Source organism: Eretmochelys imbricata, chromosome 17 (assembly GCF_965152235.1).
Source record: "Eretmochelys imbricata isolate rEreImb1 chromosome 17, rEreImb1.hap1, whole genome shotgun sequence".
Classification (NCBI taxonomy): domain Eukaryota; kingdom Metazoa; phylum Chordata; order Testudines; family Cheloniidae; genus Eretmochelys; species Eretmochelys imbricata.
In genome coordinates, this window is record NC_135588.1 from 18,470,784 (window position 1) to 18,492,106 (window position 21,323).

At 41.5% G+C, this 21,323-nt stretch overlaps 1 protein-coding gene across 3 annotated transcripts in view; it reads left to right on the top strand.

Moving 5' to 3' along the window:
• The first annotated feature begins 14,636 nt into the window (after positions 1–14,636).
• Positions 14,637–21,323, top strand: part of CUX1 (cut like homeobox 1) — a 398,353-nt gene continuing 391,666 nt past the window's right edge. For all 3 annotated transcript variants that reach the window (XM_077836870.1, XM_077836868.1, XM_077836869.1), the window contains exon 1: positions 14,637–14,772. In XM_077836870.1, coding sequence (XP_077692996.1) covers positions 14,710–14,772 — 63 coding nt within the window. In that variant the 5' untranslated portion in view covers positions 14,637–14,709. The remainder of the gene's footprint in view (positions 14,773–21,323) is intronic.

Sequence of the window (21,323 nt, forward strand, 5' to 3'; positions counted from 1 at the left end):
TTTCTCTCCTTTTGTTATTACAGAAAGAGCTCATCATAGCTCTGGGCAAAACCCAGAAACGAGGAGATAAGGAAATACCCTCATTCTGTTCGAATGGAGTTTCTGAATATCAGAGATTGCGAGTTAGTACTTAGCTTGGCCAAGGAAAAGAAGCACAATTGATTTGCAGTACAGCACAGCTCAAAATGCGCATCTCCCAGATTTTATTTCATCTTTAGGTACAGAGAAGCTTCTTTCTGAGTAGAGATATATGGATCATTTGTAGGATCCTTTTTGGTGGCCCATTACTGCTTTGTACAGGCACCAGTCCTTTGGAAGTTTTTAACATGTTATAACAACACCCATCAGGGATGGCCTAGGTATATTTAATCCTGCCTCCACATAGGGGGGATGGACGGCATAACCTATTGAGGTCCCTTCCAGCCCTCCATTTCTATGATTCTGTGTGCTTAAACACTTTACTGAATTCAGAGCAGAGAAATTCAAGGTATTTAGGTTCCTAACTCCCATTGATTTCAATACCTTTAAAACACTGGCTATGTGTGACTTACCCAAAGTCACACAGGAAAGTCTGCACTAGAGCTGGAAATTGACCCTAGATCTCCTGAGTCCCAGTCCACTGTCTTAACCACAAGATCATTATTCTTTCTGAGTACAGACATGATTATCCCCTATGTCTTTTCCATGATAGCTAACTTGTGTAGCTTTTATGACTTGTAAGTCATAAACCATTAAGTTATGACACAATGAAATCAAAGCCAAGAAATTTATTTCTAGGGTGTAGGCTATTTTCTTAACTCAAAAAACAGAAAACCACCATTGCATCAAATCCTCACTGCAGCATGAATGAAAGATGTAGAGTTACCTTAATTTTTCACAAAAAGAAAAGGAGGACTTGTGGCACCTTAGAGATTAACAAATTTATTTGAGCATAAGCTTTCAAAGTGAGCTGTAGCTCAGGAAAGCTTATACTCAAATAAATTTGTTAGTCTCTAAGGTGCCACAAGTCCTCCTTTTCTTTCTGCGGATACAGACTAACACGGCTGCTACTCTGAAACCTTAATTTTTCAGTTTGGGGCTCTTATCATTTTGTATCAATTTAAGCCTTTCTAAAATATGTAATTTCCTTGACTGATTTTTCTCCCTTTAGGAACTGAAAATTATTCTGTCTTGAGGCCTGGAACCTACCATAAAATAAACACTGCTTAATTGGGACATGCTTAATAAGGATGGCTACTTTAATGGGACATTTCCTAGGGAACCTGCTGCTTAACTAGGTATTAAACAGTTTTGAAATTCTGAGTTTCCATCTTTTAATTGACAAGATGCTGAATATTTTAAAATCATGATGAAATGCATTATTACTTATATTATTGCATAGTGAGGGTATAGGCTATGTACAAAGACTCTGACCCTATTGTATTAGAGGCACAGTACAAATATATAATAAAGGGATGGTCCCTGGCCCAAAGGGCTTAAAGCACCCTTTTTTATCCAGCATGGTGGGCTTGGCTGTAGGCTGAAGATGCACAATGAGTCTTTGCCAGAGCAGGGAATAGAAATCAGTTCTCCTGACTCCTCATCCTGTGTTTTAACCAGGAAAAAAAAATCAACCTTCCTCTCCAATATTTAGAATAATAATATCAAACAATAAAATTTTAAAAAATCAGAGGAGGTCATAATTAACCTAAATCATTCTTTTTCAGGATTCTTAAAACTCCTAAAAGGAAATGTCTGAAGAGTTTCAGGCATCTCCAAAGATCTATTAGTTTTGTGCAAGATTATTCTCTACTTGAAGATCTGTTGTGTTCTGGGATATTCTTTGAAAACCTTTGAACATTTCAAGGGAGAACAGGATACCATGTTGAGAAATTGGTTTAAAAACAAAAATCCCATCTTGGATGACAGCTACATAAATTCAGGGACTGTCCCTGGCAAGCCAAGAAATCTGATGATGCCGTTTTATCCTGTTTGGTGAAGGAGAGAGTGAAGGAAAGTGATAGACATGAGGGGCAGATGGAGTTTGCCTAATGTGTCTGTTCTTTTCTATGCTGCCTTTTCAATATAAGACTGTAGCAAAATAGCAGCTGCTCATAATTTCATGAATCAAGAAGTATGTAAATTTCAGCTTCAAGATTTGTTGCATAATTAGATAAAAAAATCTTGCTTGCATCTACAACTTTCTTCATTTCATATGCAAATTTGGGCTTGAGGCTTGCTTTTCCTCTTGTTCCAGTATGAATCAGGAGTAATACAACTGAATTCAGTGGCATTACACAGGGTAAACTCTGTGTAAATGAGCATAGAAACATGCCTTAAGAATTTAGCTAATCTCCACTTGCTGTCCTACAGCCAGCTATAGAAGAATCACACCAGCACAGAGAGATCCTTGAATAGTGTTGGGCCACCATACTTCCTTCTATGCCATAACCCTCCCTACAGCCTGCCCAAGGCGTATGGTAGGGAGGAAGGGCCATGGAAAGAATGCCCTTGTGTCTTGGCAATCTGTAGCTGCTGAAATAATTCCTTGCGGCTGTTGGCAAAGTGTTCCTCTCTGATCCATGCTTAAGATTTTTGTTGTATACTCAACACTCACTCCACGTGTGGAACTCCAGCTGAACTCAATGGAAGGTCTCTGCACTGAGTTTGTGCACAATATGTAACAGAGAGCCATAGTGTGAATGGAGAGAAGAATTTGGCAACATGGAGAAGAACTCGTAATGCAAAACATCAGGAAATAGTTTAACACAATGGGCAAAATTAGTCCCTTGTGTAATCAATGGGCCAGATCCTCAGCTGGTGTAAAAGGGCATAATTACACAGATGTCAATGGAGCTGCAGCCATTTACGCCTATTAAGAATCTGGCCTAATGGTTTGATTTTACACCAGTGTGTAACCCCTCTGATTTCAACAGAGTTAGTCTTGATTTATACTAGTGTGAACAAAAGAAGAATTGAGATGACAGTCTTCACAAATTAAATCTGTCTCATAATCGTATCCCATAACGGTCTTAAAGTCAAAATTTAAATACAAAAGCCACAGTAGAAATTGAAAATACAGAAGCAGAAGGGCAGCGTTTTATGATCAATGTTTTATTGGGTTCATATAAAAAGGAAAAGCATTTAATATATTTCATAAAAAAACATTTTATGTATGAAATTAATATGAATCCTTTTCTTCTTAAACTCTTGTGTGATCCATGAACTACAGTATATAAAACAAAGTGCAGGACAACTATGAACAAAGTTTATATAAACATTTCTAGCTTCTGTTGGTATCACCAAGCCTGGCTCTTGTGATCTCATCAGAATTGACATATTTCACTGTTACCATCTTCTCACTCAATCTCTCAAATATCTCATGGAGCTACAGGACTCCAACTCAGGCAGATCTAAAATATGTTGCTTTGTCTGATTTGGGATTATGACTCGAGGTCCAATTTTGCAGTCCTGATTCAGACAAAACTACTATTAACTTCAATGGGATTTTTTGCCTAAGAACTTCAGGATTGGTTCCTTATTGGTTTTCATTTAGTTAACAGCTTGGCATTAGATCTGAAAAATATTATCCCAATAACGTGAAGAATCCAATTGGATCATATACAATCTAATATATACATGGAGCGTGACATTCACTCTATTATACTGGATTTACATTGATTTTGATGTGAGTCTTCCTAATTTATGTTGGTGTAAGAGTGAGGAAAAGCAGGATCAGAACCTATAAATAAATCACATATGTTCAAATGATAAGAGCAAAGTTTAAAATGAACTCTTACTGAAATCATAAGCCAGTAAAATGTTATCAATCACCTGTAAGCAAAGTTTCCATTTTAGAGTGCACACAAAAAACGCCAATCAAGGATAAGCAACAGAACAATAAGCTGTTTAAAATAAATAAAAGGCTAACATAAGTATCTAAACTGCAATGTGTTCTCCTCACCAAAAAAAACCTTGAAAAGGATAAACAAAGGAATTGTTTCATGCCTGCATGACAGCTACAGTCTGAAAAATACAAAGTTATTGGTTTCATACGAGTTCACAAATTGCATATATAAACACTTCACAGTCAAATGATATTTGTTTCCTCCAGCTTTTCTGCCCTTGAACATTTCTTTTTCTTGCTGTTTTATTATTCTAGTTTTTCTATAACCTTCACTTTAAAATGGGACTTATGGCTGGACTGCTGAAGCAGGGTTCAAATACACAGGCTTAATTTTAGGCATGTGTAACTTTCGCCATGTGCTTAAGTCCCTTAGGATTTAAGGGACCCTGGTTACAAAGCTTCTATGGGCACCTGAGAATACAGGAAAATAGGAATGCTCCACCATGCTACCTCAGACCCTTTCCTACCTCCCCAGAATGCCCCTTGCAGAACGGACTTCCAAAGGGGAGGCTTTCTGCACTAGAGTATTTTCTATGGACCACTCACCAGCTCTGCAAGCATAAAGTGGATGCAGTGCACTCATGAATACTCCTCAGTGTGCCTAGTTCCTTCCTTTATATATTCAGCTGGAATTGTTGTTTCATCTGCATCAAAACTCAACAACTACTGATAATGTAATCTGAATCACAGCTGTGTTTCTGAAGGAAGGCCCAGGTCCCAAAAATAAATCTGATCGATTATTTCAGGAGGGATCATTGCAGATATCCTAAATGTCATGTATTACAACAGGGCCAACTATCATGCAGTTCTTGTGCTGATCATCATCAGGTCATTCTAAAGTTATTAGGTGGCAAAAGTAAAGGTTATAGCATTTTGTGGCATCTAGATTGTATATCACAGTCAAAGTTTGATGCCAACATCATGACACCCAGGCAAAGGCAGTATATGACATGCCTTTCTCTTCAGTGTCTTCCTCTCTCCAGCTGGCTATTACTTTACTCACTCTGTCTCTATCTGCTGGATTCTCCTCTCGCATCAGTTTTACGTCAGTGTAACTCGATTAATGTCAGTGAAGTTACCATTGTTTGACATCTATATCAGAGGAGAATCAGGGTATCTAATCTATGTATTGCTTTACTCCCTCTTGTGTATACCAGGTTAGCCCCAGGATAGCCCATCAACTTCAGTGCAGTCACTTTTATTGTATACCAATGTGAGAGGAGAATCAGGGCATCTGTCTTGTGGTATCTAGGCACCTAAGGTGCATTTTAACAAACACACAGGAGTGAAAATCTTACCCCTTTGACTCCTGCTTTTTAACAGTGAGCAGAATGATACAAGTGCCCTTTAACAGGCAGGGGATGGCATGTGATCCAGAGCACTTGGGACTGACTGAAAGCTGGAGCTGGGGAGAGGAGGAGGATTCTGGGGGCAGTGACAGCAGCAGGGACACCCCTAAGAGAGATGGGAGGAAAGAGGTAGGAGAAAAGCAGAGAGGGGACGTTAATAGGAAGCCAGGGAAAGTGTGTGAGAAGAATTATGACAGGAGGCAAAGAAAGAAAAAGAAAGAGAGTGAAAGGAGAAAGCAATAGAACAAGGGGAGAGAAAACAAGGGGCCAAGAAAGAAGGGGAGTGAGAAACCCAGCTAGAAGGAGAAGGAACTCCTGGTTATTCTCTCTCTGCTCTGATGGGGCATGAAGGGTTGAATTGACATCTATTTTTTAAATCTAATAAACATTTTCTGTTTTCCCTCCCAAGATAATGGGGATTTTTATAATCACTCACTTTTCAGGCCCTGGCCAAAAGTGCAGATAGTTAAAAGTTATGGGTGGAGGAAGTGTATTTTGAACTAATTATATATACACGTCTGATTTCCGTCCTCTCCTTGAGTTCTTCTGGTTTGTTTCTTACTTGGGCCTCATTATTATAGTGCCTCACAATTACTAATGGATTTTATCTTCACAACACCCCCATGAGGTTAGGAAGCATTTTGTAGACGGGGAACTAAGGCACATGGGAGATTAAACCACTTGCCCAGCATCACACAGCTGTTCTGTGGCTGAGGCAAGAACTGAACCCCGGTCTCTTGAAAAACAAAAGAAAACACGGAAGTGCCCCTAACCACTAGACCATCCTCCTTATGCTTGGTAGAGCCTGCTCAAGAAGTGAGAATGTAAACATCACAAGCGCTTCGAATTAGAAGTGCCAGTTTGAGCGTCACCGTCCCCAGGGCTCCGTGGAACGTTGGGACCGGAAGGTTCCGTGGCAGTTAGGCGTGACAGTTGGAGGGAACGGGGAGGCGGAGAAGGCTGAAGGAAGGGCAGGGACAGCAGTAAGGAGTCTGTGAGGGGGGAGGAAATGGAAGAGACAGGGAACAGGCCAGGAGGGGGTGTAAATAAGGAGCCAAGGAAAATGCATGAGAAGAACAACGATGGATATGTGAGGGTGAGTAAAGAAGGGGGAAGGGAGCAAAAAAAGCCAAAACAAACCAGAAACCACCAAACAGTGGGAAATTGAGAGTGAGGGGCCAAGGAAGAGAAACAGAGTTAGAAACCCAGCTAGGAGGAGATGGGAGATCAGCCTCCAGTCCCCTGAGGAAGGACAAGATAAATATTCAGGTTTAAAAAAACCCCATCTTGACAGATAGGTAGAATGGAAAGATTGTACCACACCAACCCCAGGATACAAGTATGCGGGGGGGGGGGGAGCTCCAGTGCTGAGTTATTTTTACTCAGTGCAAAATCTTCAGTGTTAAATAGGAGAGGGATTGACTCTCAACCAGCTGAAGAAGGGCATTGAGCATTCAAATATAGGCTGCATTCAAATACAGTAGACTCCCAATTGTCCAAATACTGTAGGATGGGGGACAAGGATTTTATTGGGATAATCGGGAGTTCAGATAATCGAGAAGGCAGGCACCATTCAGCCACTGGGTGGCATCCCACAAGGCCGGGGCTCCTGCTCCTAGCTGTTCTGGCTGAGGGAGTAGGGAGGGGGGGTCTCTGTTCTATTATCTAAGCCTCTGTATTATCTGAACCCCTTCCTTGTCTCCCTGTATGAGATACATGGAGGACAAAGAAGAGATTTGGATAATGCAGAGGTTCGGATAATAGAGTTTTGGGTAAATGGAAGTATACTATATTCCTGGCCAAAAGAATGAGAGCTGTAATACCTCTCCAAAGTTTAATAGGAGGAGATAAAGTGGGGGGAGTTTTTATAAAGTTAAATTAGACAGAACATGACTCTGATGTGCATTCATTAGAAACAATGCCAAAGAGATGGAGCAGATAACTTTACAGATCTTTCTCATCTCTATTTTCTCTGATTCTCTATGATTATGGTAATAATTATGTATCATCCAAAACATATCCATGCATCTATATAAAATGCACTATTCAGTAAAGCAGTTATTTGTCAGAAATGTTGGAAACTCATACTTCCTTTGAAAGATTGAATCAATATTATAATGCACATTAATGTACTCTAGTTGGGTTTTTTAATAGACTATATTGTAAATGACAGAGAATCTCACTAACAGTAATCATATATTTTTCTTCCTGTAAGATAAGCTAACATATAAAAAATGTTGTGCGTTATGTGTGAGAGTTACTAATGCTAACATTTGTTATATAAGGACTGGAGTAAACTTGCGCAAACAAAAACAACCAACCCATCCACCCGCCCACCCACTCACCCAAATATGCTTTGCTTTTAAATGGCTCAATTTCTTCTGCTTCTGTAGAATTGTTTTCTCTCTTCTCTCCTGCAAACCAGTATGGGCATTTGTAATGAAGTCACAAGCTCATGTTTAGATCATGTATACTGTCTTGCTATGCTATGATGTTACAAATGTAGCCTCATTGGCCAAATTCTATGGTGACATACTCTGTGCAACACCACTGACTTCAGAGGGAATACACAGCATGTAAATCAGTGCAGAATTTGGTCCTTTGACTTCAGGTTAGGCACAATTGGGGGAAAAATGCTTTGTTGACTCTGAAAGACAAATATGGGGCTTGATCCTTGAATCTTTACTCAGACAAAATCCCCCAATGATATAAAGTGAATCTATCTATCTATCCGGCAACATCACCATGGTATCTGAGCAAACCATGGGCATATTGTAACAAAGGCTGATGAAGCAAAATTATTTTCCTCTCTACTCCTATTTAACAGCAAACAGGATGACATGGCATTTTGGAACCAGAAATTTCATAGCACTTGGGAGTGCAAGTTGGGGTTGCGCAGCAGGGGAGAAGAACAATGGGTCTGAAAAAAGTGCAGTGACAGCAGCAGCTAAACTGGGAAGAGAGTGGAAGACACAGGGAAACAGAGATCCAGGGAAAGTGTGTTAGAAGACCTATGATGAACAAGATAAAGAAAAAAAAAGGTAGGGAATGGAAGGAAAACAAACAAATGAACAAACAAACAAACAAACACCCCACAGAACCAGGAGGAAAGACAGAGGGGCTGAAAAAGAGAGTGAAAAACCGATCTAAGAGAAGTAACTTAACTCAAGATGGAGTCTTGACTGGATAAGGTCATTGTTCATAAGGAAGAGCTTCCACATTGGCTCCTCATTCTTTGAAAGGTTTGGGGCCTTTAGAGTTCAGATGCTTTGATCCCCAGCATTCTGAGCAACCAGGTGGGGAGATAATCAGACCCAATGCCATTGATAGTCCAGTGGCAATTATATAGCAAATGTATTAACTAAAAAAATTATATTAGTGATATGCTATTGACATGGATAAGATAAACAAATCTTAATGAGAGACTTTTCAGTTGCCAAAACTAGTCCTGTACATTTCTATGTAGAAAAATTAAAAAGAAAACAGTATAATAAATTGGTAAAAATACTGCATACACTTAACAGTAATTAAATATTATTAGTGATCAATGTAATTAAAAATGAACTTCTAATATCCATGGGAATGTTGTACTTGGTCAGTATTATATGTACTGAATGCTAAAGGCAGTCAGCACTTACACAGCTAAAATATAACCTTTTAAAATATTTGGTTTTTTAGTTCCCATTCACTGGACCCTTTAAGCTATGATGCTTCAGGATGTATTAGTACAAGGTCTGATACTGTCTGGAGCCATCCTTTGGGGAGTCAAGTATGTGCCATTTTTTCAGTATATAGAGGAGTTTTAAAAGTTTCTTTTTAAACAAGCTATACTGGTATATTTCAGCAAAGTACTGAGCACCCTCAACTCCCAGGGGCCTTAATGAGAGCTAAGGGTGCTCAGTACCCCACAAGAGGAGCTCAGTACCTCACAGGTTCAGTGCCTAAAAGGATAGAGCATTAAAGGTATGTCTACATTGCAATTAAAAACCCAAGGCTGGTCCAGGCCAGCTGACATGGGCTTGCAGGGCTAGGGGTCTGTTAAATTAAAGTGTAGATGTTCAGGCTTGGGCTGGAAACTGGGCTCTAGGACCCTGTGAGGGTGGGAGGGTCCAAGACCTGATGCTGCAGCCCAAGCCTGAATGTTAAGCCTGCAATTAATCAGCTCCTTAGCCTGAGCCCCTTAGCCTGAATCAGCTGGTACAGGCCAACCATGGGTGTCTAACTGCTGTGTAGACATACCCTAAGAGGACAGAGCTGTCCAGCAAGATTTCCTGGGTATTAATGTTACATAGAATGACAAATGAGGGGTTTGATCCTGCAACCTTTATTCACAAGAGTAACCCCATTGAAATGGGCAACATTATGTGGGTGGTAATGTAAGAATTATTATGTTTTGGGTAAGGAATGCAAGATCAGGTTTGTTACAAGTTTAGATTTAATAAGACATTACATTAAATAAACAACTCAGCTGAAGTTTTATTTATGTAAGACAATCAATCAATACTTAATACAGCACTATACAGAAAGGACAACCATACATTACTAATCTGAGACTGGCGAAGTATGAGCAGCTCACTTCACTTCTAAGTAACTCCCCAAAACTCCTCCCTTATACACTGGTACAGAATAAAGAAAATCCCTTTAAATCTTTCTTTCCCAGAGTTGGACTCACTAAATCTTTATTTCCCATGCTTTGATCTTATTTTGAAAAGTCTCAACCTATCTAATTAATAAGCCCATGACATCTGTAACTAGTTTATCACGACTGAGACCATCTGTGGCCATAATTAACATTCAGTGACTTAAGACATTAATCAATATATTGCTCAATGATTTGCTGTTACCTTGATTATAGAATATATCTGTTATAATAAATGTACCCTGTTCACTTTATCAATTACTACTATCTTATCAATTACAGTGAGCATTTATGAAAACAAGCATCCTTTGTTAGTTATTAGTAGTCCTTCCTGGGCATCTGGATTAGGTCAGGAAGGTCAGGGTAAGAAGCAGAGTGGATAATTAAATACAGACCTATTACCAACAATATAGCTCAGTTTAAAACAAAGCACTATTTCAGACACCCTTTGGCCAATACAGCAAGAATTCTGCAATTTTTGGCCAGGGAATTACGAGAGTTTAGTATACAAAAAGAATAATAAAAAATTCATATTTACTAACAGGCCAAAGGTTAGTTTTAGTTGTTATAGGCCTGATCCTGTGTGATAAAGAGTGCCCTCAACTCCCACTGAAGTCAATAGGAGTTACAGGTCAGGCCCATTGTCTTCTACTAGAGCTGAAGTCTCTCAGCACTTCACAGGGTCAAGCTCTACAGCTTATTCCTACTGAAATGGTATTACTAGATGCACTGACACCTAGTCATAAAGTTTTTATTTTTAACTGACAGTAATGTGACACGATGTGACTCTTGCAAAAAGCTTACAATAAAGTTAAAAAGTAGAATAAAATGTTATTTATATCAGGATTCATTTGTTATCCACAAATGACAATCATTCATATTTCTTGATAGATGTAAATCTCTGTTTAACACATTAGTATAATATATATTTCCAGATATAGCACAGTAATTTAATACTTACCAAATGTATTTCTAAAATATTATTCAATTTAAAACCTTGAATTTTAACCAGATGTGTTTCCAGAAAATGACTCTGGTCAGATACATATTTTTCCAAACTGGGTATTACTACATAGTTTATTATATTGAGACTGTATGACCCAAATCTAAAACACTAACCTAATTTGTCATCCTTGGTTTTTACATCCCTGTACATTTTACCTAGTCAGTCCAAAATAAAAATTGGGAATACCTACCCAGCATTGCAGGATTCTTTGACATTTCTCTTTACAGCTGCCTGGAGTGGGAACTGACTGGCAGAGACGGTGGTGAAAGGGTGAGGGTGAGCATCCTAGCCTCTTTCAGTTGAAAATAAACACGGTAACTTGTGGGACTTGATGGGGAAGTGAGAGTTTGGAGAGGACAACTTGGGGGGAAGAGTTCTTTCTTCTTCCTCTTGCCAATATTCAACTCCCATTTCAGATTCCTTGGACTGCACAGCGTGACCAGTATCTCTCTCCTTGGCTGTTGTCAGCCAGGGAGGAACCCAGCATCCATCTGATATATAAAGGGGGACTTTGCATACTCAATCCCTCTCCTAATATAATCTCAAAGAGACTAACTGTCAAGTATAATAGTCAAGTTGGGTAAAATCACAAACACTGTCCCAGGAAAGGGATTGGGCAGCCAAAAACGTGGCTACTTTAGCAAGCAAAAGAGGCATCCTTCTCAAAACAAGCTTAACTGTCTGCAACTGCATAGGCTGGCTGCCTGCTGTGAGTTCTGCAGTCCAGGGAATGTTGGGGGCTTACACTAGTGGAGCTACCTTATCAGATCACAAGGTGGAGGCCTGACATTTTCATAACCACATGTTGTTAGTCCTATTCCTAGTAGAGACAACTAACAATTTTAGTGTCTGTATGTATGTAGCTGTTGGTCATTACATATCCATAGCATAAAAACCACCCTCACAGTTAATATCCTTGTAAGCAGCAATTTCCACAGAAAGGCCAACGTGTGAATGGAGATGGAGCGTGAAATAACAGTGTCTCTCCAGAACAGGACTAAGACCCATTGGTGGATAATTTGTAGAAATTTGCTCTGCTGTTGTCTGTGCCATATAAACTGAAGACTTCATTTTCCAGTACTGCCAATCTAGTATCTTTAGTGAGTACTAAATTCACTTAAAAGAGATCAAATATATTTTTCAATAGGCTGTTTAATTATAAAAAAATTATACACACATATATGTATGTATATATCTAGTCCCTTTGTAGGCCCACACATATCAAAAAGATAGATTTTTCACAGCTATAAGTTTAGTTTTAACTAATTATGGGCTCCTCCATTCCGAGAATGTTCAAAATTCCCACTGCAGACAATGGAAACTTTGGCACCAAAAAGACTACAAGTTTGTACTCTGTATACATGTGTATTTAGCAGCGAATTTACTCTCCCCCGTCCCTTCACATTGAAATGTTTGGGACAAATAAATCATGACCTAAACATTGATTATATGTATTACAAAAATAGTATAATTTGATTATTTGTGTGTGTGTAAATTATGGGTCTGATTCTGTATGCATTGAAGTCAACAGAAGTTTTGCTATTAAATTCAGTTGGAACAGATTCAGGCCCTGTGATTGTTTATTTTACACTAAAGAAATAAAGAGATAATTCTTATTTGTATAAAGGAGGAATGTCTCTAAAATAATTTGTTTTGTAAACAGACAAAATTGGTAAAATGGGCTGTAGTTTAAAACAATAACAAGGAAAAAATGTTTCCTTTCATAGAAAAAAGTTATTGTTTACTGCAAAAAAGTTCTTGTGTCTTCTTAGTCTCTGCCTCCATGGACGTTCTGTCCACATGACAGTACAGTTAAGGGTGCAAGCTATAGGTCTGATCTTGCAGACTTTCATATGAGTAGTCCAACTGAGGTCAGTGGTCAATAACACAACTCATGTGAATAAAGGCCTTCTATGTAAGGCTCTGATCCTGCAAAGGCTCTTCAGAATGTGAATAACTGCCTGTCCACATTTAGGTAAATTCCTCTTAAAGACCCACTTTTACTAAGCTGGTTACAGTGAATCAAGTTAGCTTTTGTAGGTTACAGAGTAGCAGCTGTGTTAGTCTGTATCCGCAAAAAGAAAAGGAGGACTTGTGACACCTTAGAGACTAACAAATTTATTTGAGCATAAGCTTTCATGAGCTACAGCTCACTTCATCCGATGAAGTCCTCCTTTTCTTTTTGTAGGTTATATACTGTTCTTCGTCTTCCCCTAACCTCTGTCTACTTGTCTGACTTTAGATTGTATGCTCCTTGAAACAGGGAGCATCTTCACTGTCTATTTCGGAAGCATCTGCCACAAAGTGAGGACTATCATAAATAAATAATCACATGCAATCAATTATTTATTAATATATGTATTATTTAAAAAATAAAAATTACCCACAGGGCCTGATCCAAAGGCTATTGATGTCCATGGGAATCTTTCAATTTACTTCAGTGGGACTACTTATATGAGTTAAGGTACTATACAGGTAAATCTTTTCAGAATGGCCCCCAAATTCCTGAAACTGTGTTTCAAATTTCAATTGGATTATTAAAACTGAAATAATTTTAAAAATTGAATTATTTCTCAGTCATGCTGTTTATTTAGCTTCTCTCAGCTTGGACAATAAAAATACACTAGTCAGTTTCACATTTATTTCTAGTCAGTTTTATTTTCAGGCTTCCATGCACTATACACATGGTACAACATTTGGATTGAAGGGGAACGAAAACATACAAGCTGATTCTATCACAACTGAAAATTGTACCAGGGAAATGCATAGAGCTAACGGTTTTAATTTTTTTTTTTTTTACAAATTTGACATAATGCATACATTTAATGTATTATTATTGCTGTTCATACATTTGTTTGCTTATAGTTGGAAACATAAAACAGGATACATCAACAACACTTTGAAAACGAAAAAAGCAAGCAATCAGGCTAAACCAAGTTGGAAATTATATGTATAAAAGAGTTAATGTTTTTTGTATTTCAGTTGATGTATCCTTACAGAGTAAAAATATTTATTTTGTTTATGTTCTGGATTTTTTTGAATGTTTGAGGAGTTCTTCTAGATTGCATCCTTGTTTAGCACACATCTCCCTTGTACTGTAAAGCCTTGTATGTTCTGGATATTGTGGGTATTTATATAGGTTGCATCCTTGTATGATATAAATACTTTCTGTACTCTAGGCGGTTGTTTTTAACTGGCTCCCCACATTGTAGCTTTGTTTAATATGCATTTTTTCGTCTACTCCTTCTATTTATTCTGGATGTTTGGGGATATTTTTTTCGCTAGATTTCCTCCTCCACTGCTGCAAATATTTTCTGTACTTTGGAATCTTGGATTTCTTTGGGGTGCTTTTCCAGCTTGTCCCCGGTCTAGATTCATTGTCTGCGGTGCTCTGGAGCCTGGGGTTGTTCGGGATGTTTTGGGTGTTTCAAGTAGGCTGTCTCCTTGCCTAATATAAATCTCTGTTGCATTTAGGAGGCTCCTTACATTTGCTCCGGATGGTCGTGGGTCTTCCGTGCCTGATCGCCCTGCCCTGTGTGCTAGATCTCTTCCCTGTGCGGTGGCTGGATGGAGGCGAGCGCATTGGCTGCTGCGCTTGTGCCCCGGTGAGAAGGAAGCAGCTCGCTGTATCTCTGTGCAATGGCTGCGAGTCCGTGTTCCGGGCCGGGCTCGGGCTCCAGGCCGGGATTTGGGCGCTCCCTGCCCGCCTCCCTCCCCCTCCGCCCCCCCCCCCGCCCGGCTGGCTCCCTCCCTCCCCCTCCCTCCCGGCTCCTGAACTCCAGCCCCTCTCTCTCTATCAGCCGCTCACTCTGTCTCAATATGTCTCAAGATGGCGGCCAATGTGGGATCGATGTTTCAATATTGGAAGCGCTTTGATTTACAGCAGCTGCAGGTCAGGCTTCTCCGCTCGCCCCGCCGGCCGGGCCGCGCCGCCGGGCCCCCCCGCCGCTCCCCGGCCCGGCCCCCCGGCCCGCGCCGCCCAGGGGGAGCCCCCCGCGCGGCCCGGCCCCGCTCTCCCCATTGATAACTGGCTTTATCAGAAATTGATCCTCTTTGTTCAATTCATCGATCAGCCCAAGATGGCGCCGGAGCCGCCGCCGCCGGAGCCGCCGCTCGCCCGGTCCCGGGCCAGCCCCCCGGCGGGGCCGTGCGGGGCAGAGGGCGGCCGGGCGGGGGGCAGACCCCGGTCCCCTTTATTTCTGGGAGCCGGGGAAAGTTTATTGAGTGCTGGGACTTTGTGTGGGGCGCAGGCAGCCGGCCGGGCGCAGGCTGCAGCCTCTGAGCGGCTGGGGCTGGGGGCGCTGTGGTGCCAGCGCTCGGCGCTTTTAAAGCAGCCCGAGCCACTCGGCTTCCCCGCCGCCGCTCAGACAGCCTCTTCCCCCGGCCGGCTCCCCCCACAGCCGGGGCAGGGGACCCCAGTGCGGGGGGTGGCCGGCCAGATTCCCCCCCTCCCCCGCTCGCACTCCCTTCCCAGGGCTCCCCCCAGCAGGGAGAGTCCGGCCAGCCTTCCCTAGGGTCCCCGAGCCCCCCTGCCTGCCCCGGGTTTGTTTACATCTCGGCATCCATGGCTGGACCTTCCTCCTCCTCCTCCTCCCCGGGTGGGTTTGAATTTGCTGGCGGGTTCGGGACGTACGAAGAGAGCTGTGCTGGCCTGCGGGGGTTGGCATGGGGGTGATGTGGCGTGGGGTCCGGCTCGGGCTGGCAGGGGGAAGCTGAGCTCCGGGGCCTGCTGGCGCTCGGGAATAGCAGTGGGGAGCGGCGCGCAGGTCCGGGTCCTGCTGGGGCTTGGGTCCGGCTGGCCCGGAGGTTGAAAAGGAGGAAGCTCAGCGGGCTGGGTCCTGGTTGGGCTCCGGCTGGCCCAAGGGGTGGCTGTATTGGGGGAGGGGGCTGCGCGGTCCGGCTCCTGCTGGCCGGCTGGGGAGTCTAAGGTGCGATTCTTGCTGGGGCTCTGGGTCCTGCGGGGGCTTGAGCTGGCACTGGCGGCTCAGCGGGGCATTGGCTGGGGTGGAAGCAGACAGCCTTGTACATATTGTGGCGTATGCAGAGCCCTGGTTTCCATGCTGGGGGTGGAGTGGGGAGCGAAGAGTCTGATGGAAGTTAGCTCCTGCCGGCTTCGGACGGTTGAACTTCTGGGGAGTGGGAAGTGTGTCGGGGAGACGTCCTGTGTGTGTGAAGGGGGGTATATTCTGAGCTTATCTCCGTGTGTGTTTCTGGGGCTGACGGGCATTTCCTCCCGCTGTAACCACACGGCTTGAACAGCGTCTCCCTTCTGTCTAGGACCTGACACATGCGTTGAGTGTTGCAGTTTTAACGCGGCTGCTCATAGCGCTTTGGAATCCTGTCCTTTCAAGGAAAAGTACTGGCTATGCAGCTTCCCTTTATCTTTTGGGTGTATGCCTTGATGAGATTCAAGACCCACTACTTAATATAATAGCTCATGTATACGGGGGGGGGGGGAGCGATTAGTCGGAGATTTCCCTGCCGATTAACAGCACTGCAACATGTAGCTTTATCGTACTGTAGTTGATTGGTGCAGGAAAATTGTGTCCTGCCTCTTTAAATCCCGAAACGCGTGGAGTTTAAATAAATTGGCTAGAAAGCTTTTGCTACCCACCCCTCACCCCCACTGAGGAGTCTGTATTCAGCAAGTGCCCATGTGGGAGCTTAGAGCGCAGGCAGCCTGAAAGGAGCCGGAAATGTGTTACATTGATGTTTGGCATAGCTGCAGTCAAGTTAAAGGTGAGAGGATGCTGTCAGGATAGGCTTATGTTGGGGAAATAAAAGTATAAGAATATGGGACTAAAACAAGCTGCCTTAAGGGGCTGTGCGGGGATAATGATCTGCCTTTAGGGGCTGTTGAGAGGGTTAATTAGTTAATGTATGAACAGCTCTAGGCACTTTCCGTTTTTCGAAGTATTATCTCCAGTGAGTGGCTGGTGTCCTCTGACTTTCAGATGGATTAGGGGTGGCTAGAAAGTAACTTCTTGTTTTAATTCTGTTTTTTAAAGACTTTGGATTAAGGTAGATTTGGCTGAACTTTTCTAACTTGAAAGGATTCTTAATAGTGACCCAGAATACCTACAGGAATACAGAAAATGAGAGCCAGATGCAGGATTGTATCAAATACAATGGTTTAGATTAATATGTATTTAAACAAGGTCTGACAACCTTAATTGTAAATGCTTGCTTTTGCATATGTATATGTGCAATTGTACTTCCCTAGAATTGGAAACTCAGCACTCTTAGTGTGATTTTTCTTAGTTTTAAACTTAACACTGTAGAAAGGCATCTAAAATACATTTTCTAAAGAAAATAAAGCTTCAACAAATGTTTATTGATTAAAGCTTATTACTCTAAAGTGCTATCATGTAAATTAAATTCTAGAATGTAATGAACACAGCCAAATGGCATTTTGAGAGATTGGTCTATTCTGTTTTTAGTAAAAATAACTCACTTTTCCTATAATTTAATACTCCACAACAGGTTTTACAGTATGCACAGGAATTAACGTGTAAACTTTAATCTTGTGTATAGTAGACTAAATGTGATGAGCTGAATTTAGCAGTGCTAGGCTTCTCTTTGAAGCATTCTGGTAATAATGAGTTGGAGTTTATATTTTGAGCACCAAAGCCTTCGTTACCACTTACTTGATAACTTTATACATACATATATGTGAACTGTATGGACCTAGGTTGTGCATCCATTAGCTAAATCACTGAGGAATCTGTATGTAATAAACTTTGTGCAATTTCTGGCCACAGAGAGTTTTGGAGTAACTAGAGAGGTGGAGAGTCCATTCAGACAAACATTTACTCATGCAAAGAACTGTTTTTTGATTTCAGATATCTTTATTTCTCCTCCACCTCCCCAAGCTGCATGATGGGGAAGGAATAAATTACTTCATCCTGAGGATAAAACAATACCTCTTTGTGACTCTCTGTTTGGGTGGCGGGGGGAATGACAGTTTCAGTCTTACAGTATTTTCTGTACAAGGAGCTTTTCTGGCGTTTGTAGTGGGGTGTTCAACCAACTGTGGAACTGCATAAATCAAATTTTGTCCTGTCTGCACTTTCATTGCCTCACTCAAGTGGGAGATTCATGCATTTTACAAGTACCCCAGTCCCACCTGTGCTCTGTCAAGTAGAACTTTTCCAGCTCTGACTGTAGTTTGAAACCAGCTACAAGGCTGCATCCGTTCCAAACTATCGCTCCACCCGCCTTTTCACTGGGAAACTTGTAAGGCGGTCAAGTGGGACTCTGTTGATGAAAATGAGGGACAAAAACAGGCACACTACTATCTACTGGTAACCACCCCTTCTCAATTGTTAGGGGAGCCATGTTTACTGTTAGTAAACCTCACCTGCACTGTAACATAAAGCAGTGGGCGTTTAAATACTGCAGTCAAGATTGTATCTGTGTTAATTAAAACACACAGCCAAGAACACTACTTGCTCTGACTTTTTTGTGTTATTCATTTCTCCTTTCACTAAATTACTTTTGCTTCTCAGCGGAGAGACTTCAGCACTTGAAGGCGGCCTAAATCATCCAAGAAAGCTTGGACTTAACAATAAAAGTCTGTCTTACAACTTGAATATGTTGGAAACAGAAACTGTAAGGTTTGACAGGTGTCAAACACGAGCCCTCACTCCACTTGCTGTTGAAATTGTTTAAAATGGTTCAGCCAGGCACCAAGTTCAACCCTTTTTCCTAGTAGAGGCCAGTCATGCTTCCTGAATCAGGTGTTGAAAATGGTTTGGCAGCACCTTTGGACCACTTGCCAAACTGGGTTTAACCATGGACTAGGTGACCTCCTGTGGTCTCTTCCAACCCTGATCTTCTGTGATTCTATGAGTGAGGGAGGAACCATATTTGACAGCTGCTGTCGAATGGTTTGGCATGACCTGTACATCACTTGCCAAATTGGTTTAACCATGATTGAGGGAGGAACCATATTTGACAGCTGCTGCCAAATAAATCAGCGTGTTGTGCAGACAGATCTTTGGAAGCACTTGGCTATCATTGTGATGAGCATGGAATAAATATCTGGATGAATGCTTGGTGGAGTGCTGTACTGTTGCTCTGAAGAGTTGCAGCTACAACTCCTGGTATGAAAATAGTCAGGTGATCTTAGTCATCTTCACTTACAGCAGGATAAAGGTTACAATGGAAGAGCCTGACCCTACTTGAAGTCTTGTTCTTAGTTTATTTATAATCTTGATGGATTATAAATAAACTTGCCCGTCAAACAATGTGTTACGCTCCTGTGGCTATAGCATAAAATCCTCCTTAAGCTGCACGGCTAATAGGCTTGAATAGATGTAACAAAGGGTATAACTTGTCCTGCAGTATCTTTATTACTTCAGTAATGAAATATGAGGGCAAGAATGAACCCAGCTTGATAGTCCTGCAAACTCAACCTGAGATCTGACAAACAGAAAAAGTAGAGATTATTTGTAAACTGAATAAATTTGATGTGGAAATATTAAGATAAACATAGAAACTCAATACGATCAGGTGTCGCTTTTCAAACCAGAGGTGCATTTTATTTTTTTTAAAAAATGCGCATGCATGCACAAAACTTTTTAAATAAAACTGCTTGGCTTGCACTAACAAACCAGGGAATTTAAACTTAAAGCCAGATCTTGTCCATATACTTTTGTCTTGTGCAAAGGTATTTGCAGCATACGGTTAGGGTAAACCGGGAGCATTATCTGTTTGCTGCCATTGATTGTTTAAAGGTAGGCCCATTCACAAAAGAAAAGCTGATTTCTAAATAGTAATGAATAGAGTTTAAATCCTGAAGCACTTCTAGTGTCTAATCCGAAGCAAGTGGGATTGTTGGCATCCTGTAGCTGAACCTGATTGTACCAAAACACAAGACTCTTTGCTTATAGCTGTCCACTTTATCTCTGTTAAATCAAAAGTGGATCTAGAGAATTTTCTTTTCCCAAGTCACAGTGGGATTTATAGCTTCTGTCCTGAAGGTGGGGTGAGGGAACATCTCCTTGCTATATTATCAGTGATGGGAATTATGCATGTGTCAAGAGAAGATGCTCCAAGGTTTATAACTAGATTCCATCCGCTTCTGCATGACCATGGAGGTACTTGATTCAATAAAGGCATTGTGGTTCTGTTTCAGGGTGAGAAGCAGAATTTGGGGATGTGATGTAGGGGATCTTCTCTCTTTCTATCTCACAAAATTCTTCTTTGTTGAATCTTGGGGGGGAGGGATAGCTCAGTAGTGTGAGCATTGGCCTGCTAAACCCAGGGTTGTGAGTTCAATCCTTGAGGGGGCCATTTAGGGATCTGGGGCAAAAATTGGGGATTGGCCCTGCTTTGAGCGGGGGGTTGGACTAGATGACTTCCTGAGGTCCCTTCCAACCCTGATATTCTATGATTCTATGATTCCTGCTGGAGTTCACCATGGAGGGTGGGGGGGGGGGAAGAGATGGGATGTGTCAATACCAGCTGCTGTTTGCCAAGGAGTGAAAGCTTATTGTCTCTACTGTTTGGGGGCTGTGGCAAATACCTCACCTCCCTATAACAGGAAAAAAGGCACAACATGCAGACCAGCCATTCAGCCTGTCTGATGAGCTGAGGATTTGGCCCTAGTGGAGTAATTATGGAGCAGTAGTAGATGATCCATAGTTATAACTGACATTCCATTGTAAGGCTCCCCCCCTTTTTTGGGGGGGCATCCCCTTTTCTCTCCTCGTTCCCCAAATCCACAAACAAAAGAATTTCAACCACAAAATAAGTAGAATTAATTTATGGTTGAGCTAAACATTTTTCCTCCAGATTTGAGGTCAGTTGGACGAGGAGTTAAAAAACTGTGGCACATGCACAAAAGTGTTTATCAGAGTTTAGAACTGGATAACAAATGCATATATTATGTGGATCTGATTCTGTATTCCTTTTCCCCTTTGATTGTATTGGGAATTTCCATAGCAAGGGCTACATTACTGGCCCTTATATATTAATATAGCAAATAAGTAACAATAATTATTACAAAAGGGGTGAATTACAGATTTGAACTGTGGTAGACAAAGGCAATTATTTACTAGCTGCTATATAACTTAAAAGTAGGCTGGTTAAGCACTAAATAACTTCTTTTAGGGAAAGGAATGTTGTTGAAAGGGAAAGATTGTTTAAAAACCAACTTAGTGTTGCAGCAGCCATAATCTTTTATTAAGAAGAAACTGAATTGAGGTTGCCTTATGGCAAGTGGAAATGGGATGTTGGGAAGAGTTGGAAACTTTTTCCTTTTGGCTTGCTGTTTTTCCCCACTCATACAGCTTAATGACTTGGCTAGATTTCCGGTTACCTCAACATACCTTCTTGTATATCTGCAGATGACTTCATCAGCATCAATAGTGGAAACTACACGCTATCTAGCAAGATTTACTAGGAAGACAAGCTTCTATTGTTACTATTATGGGTATT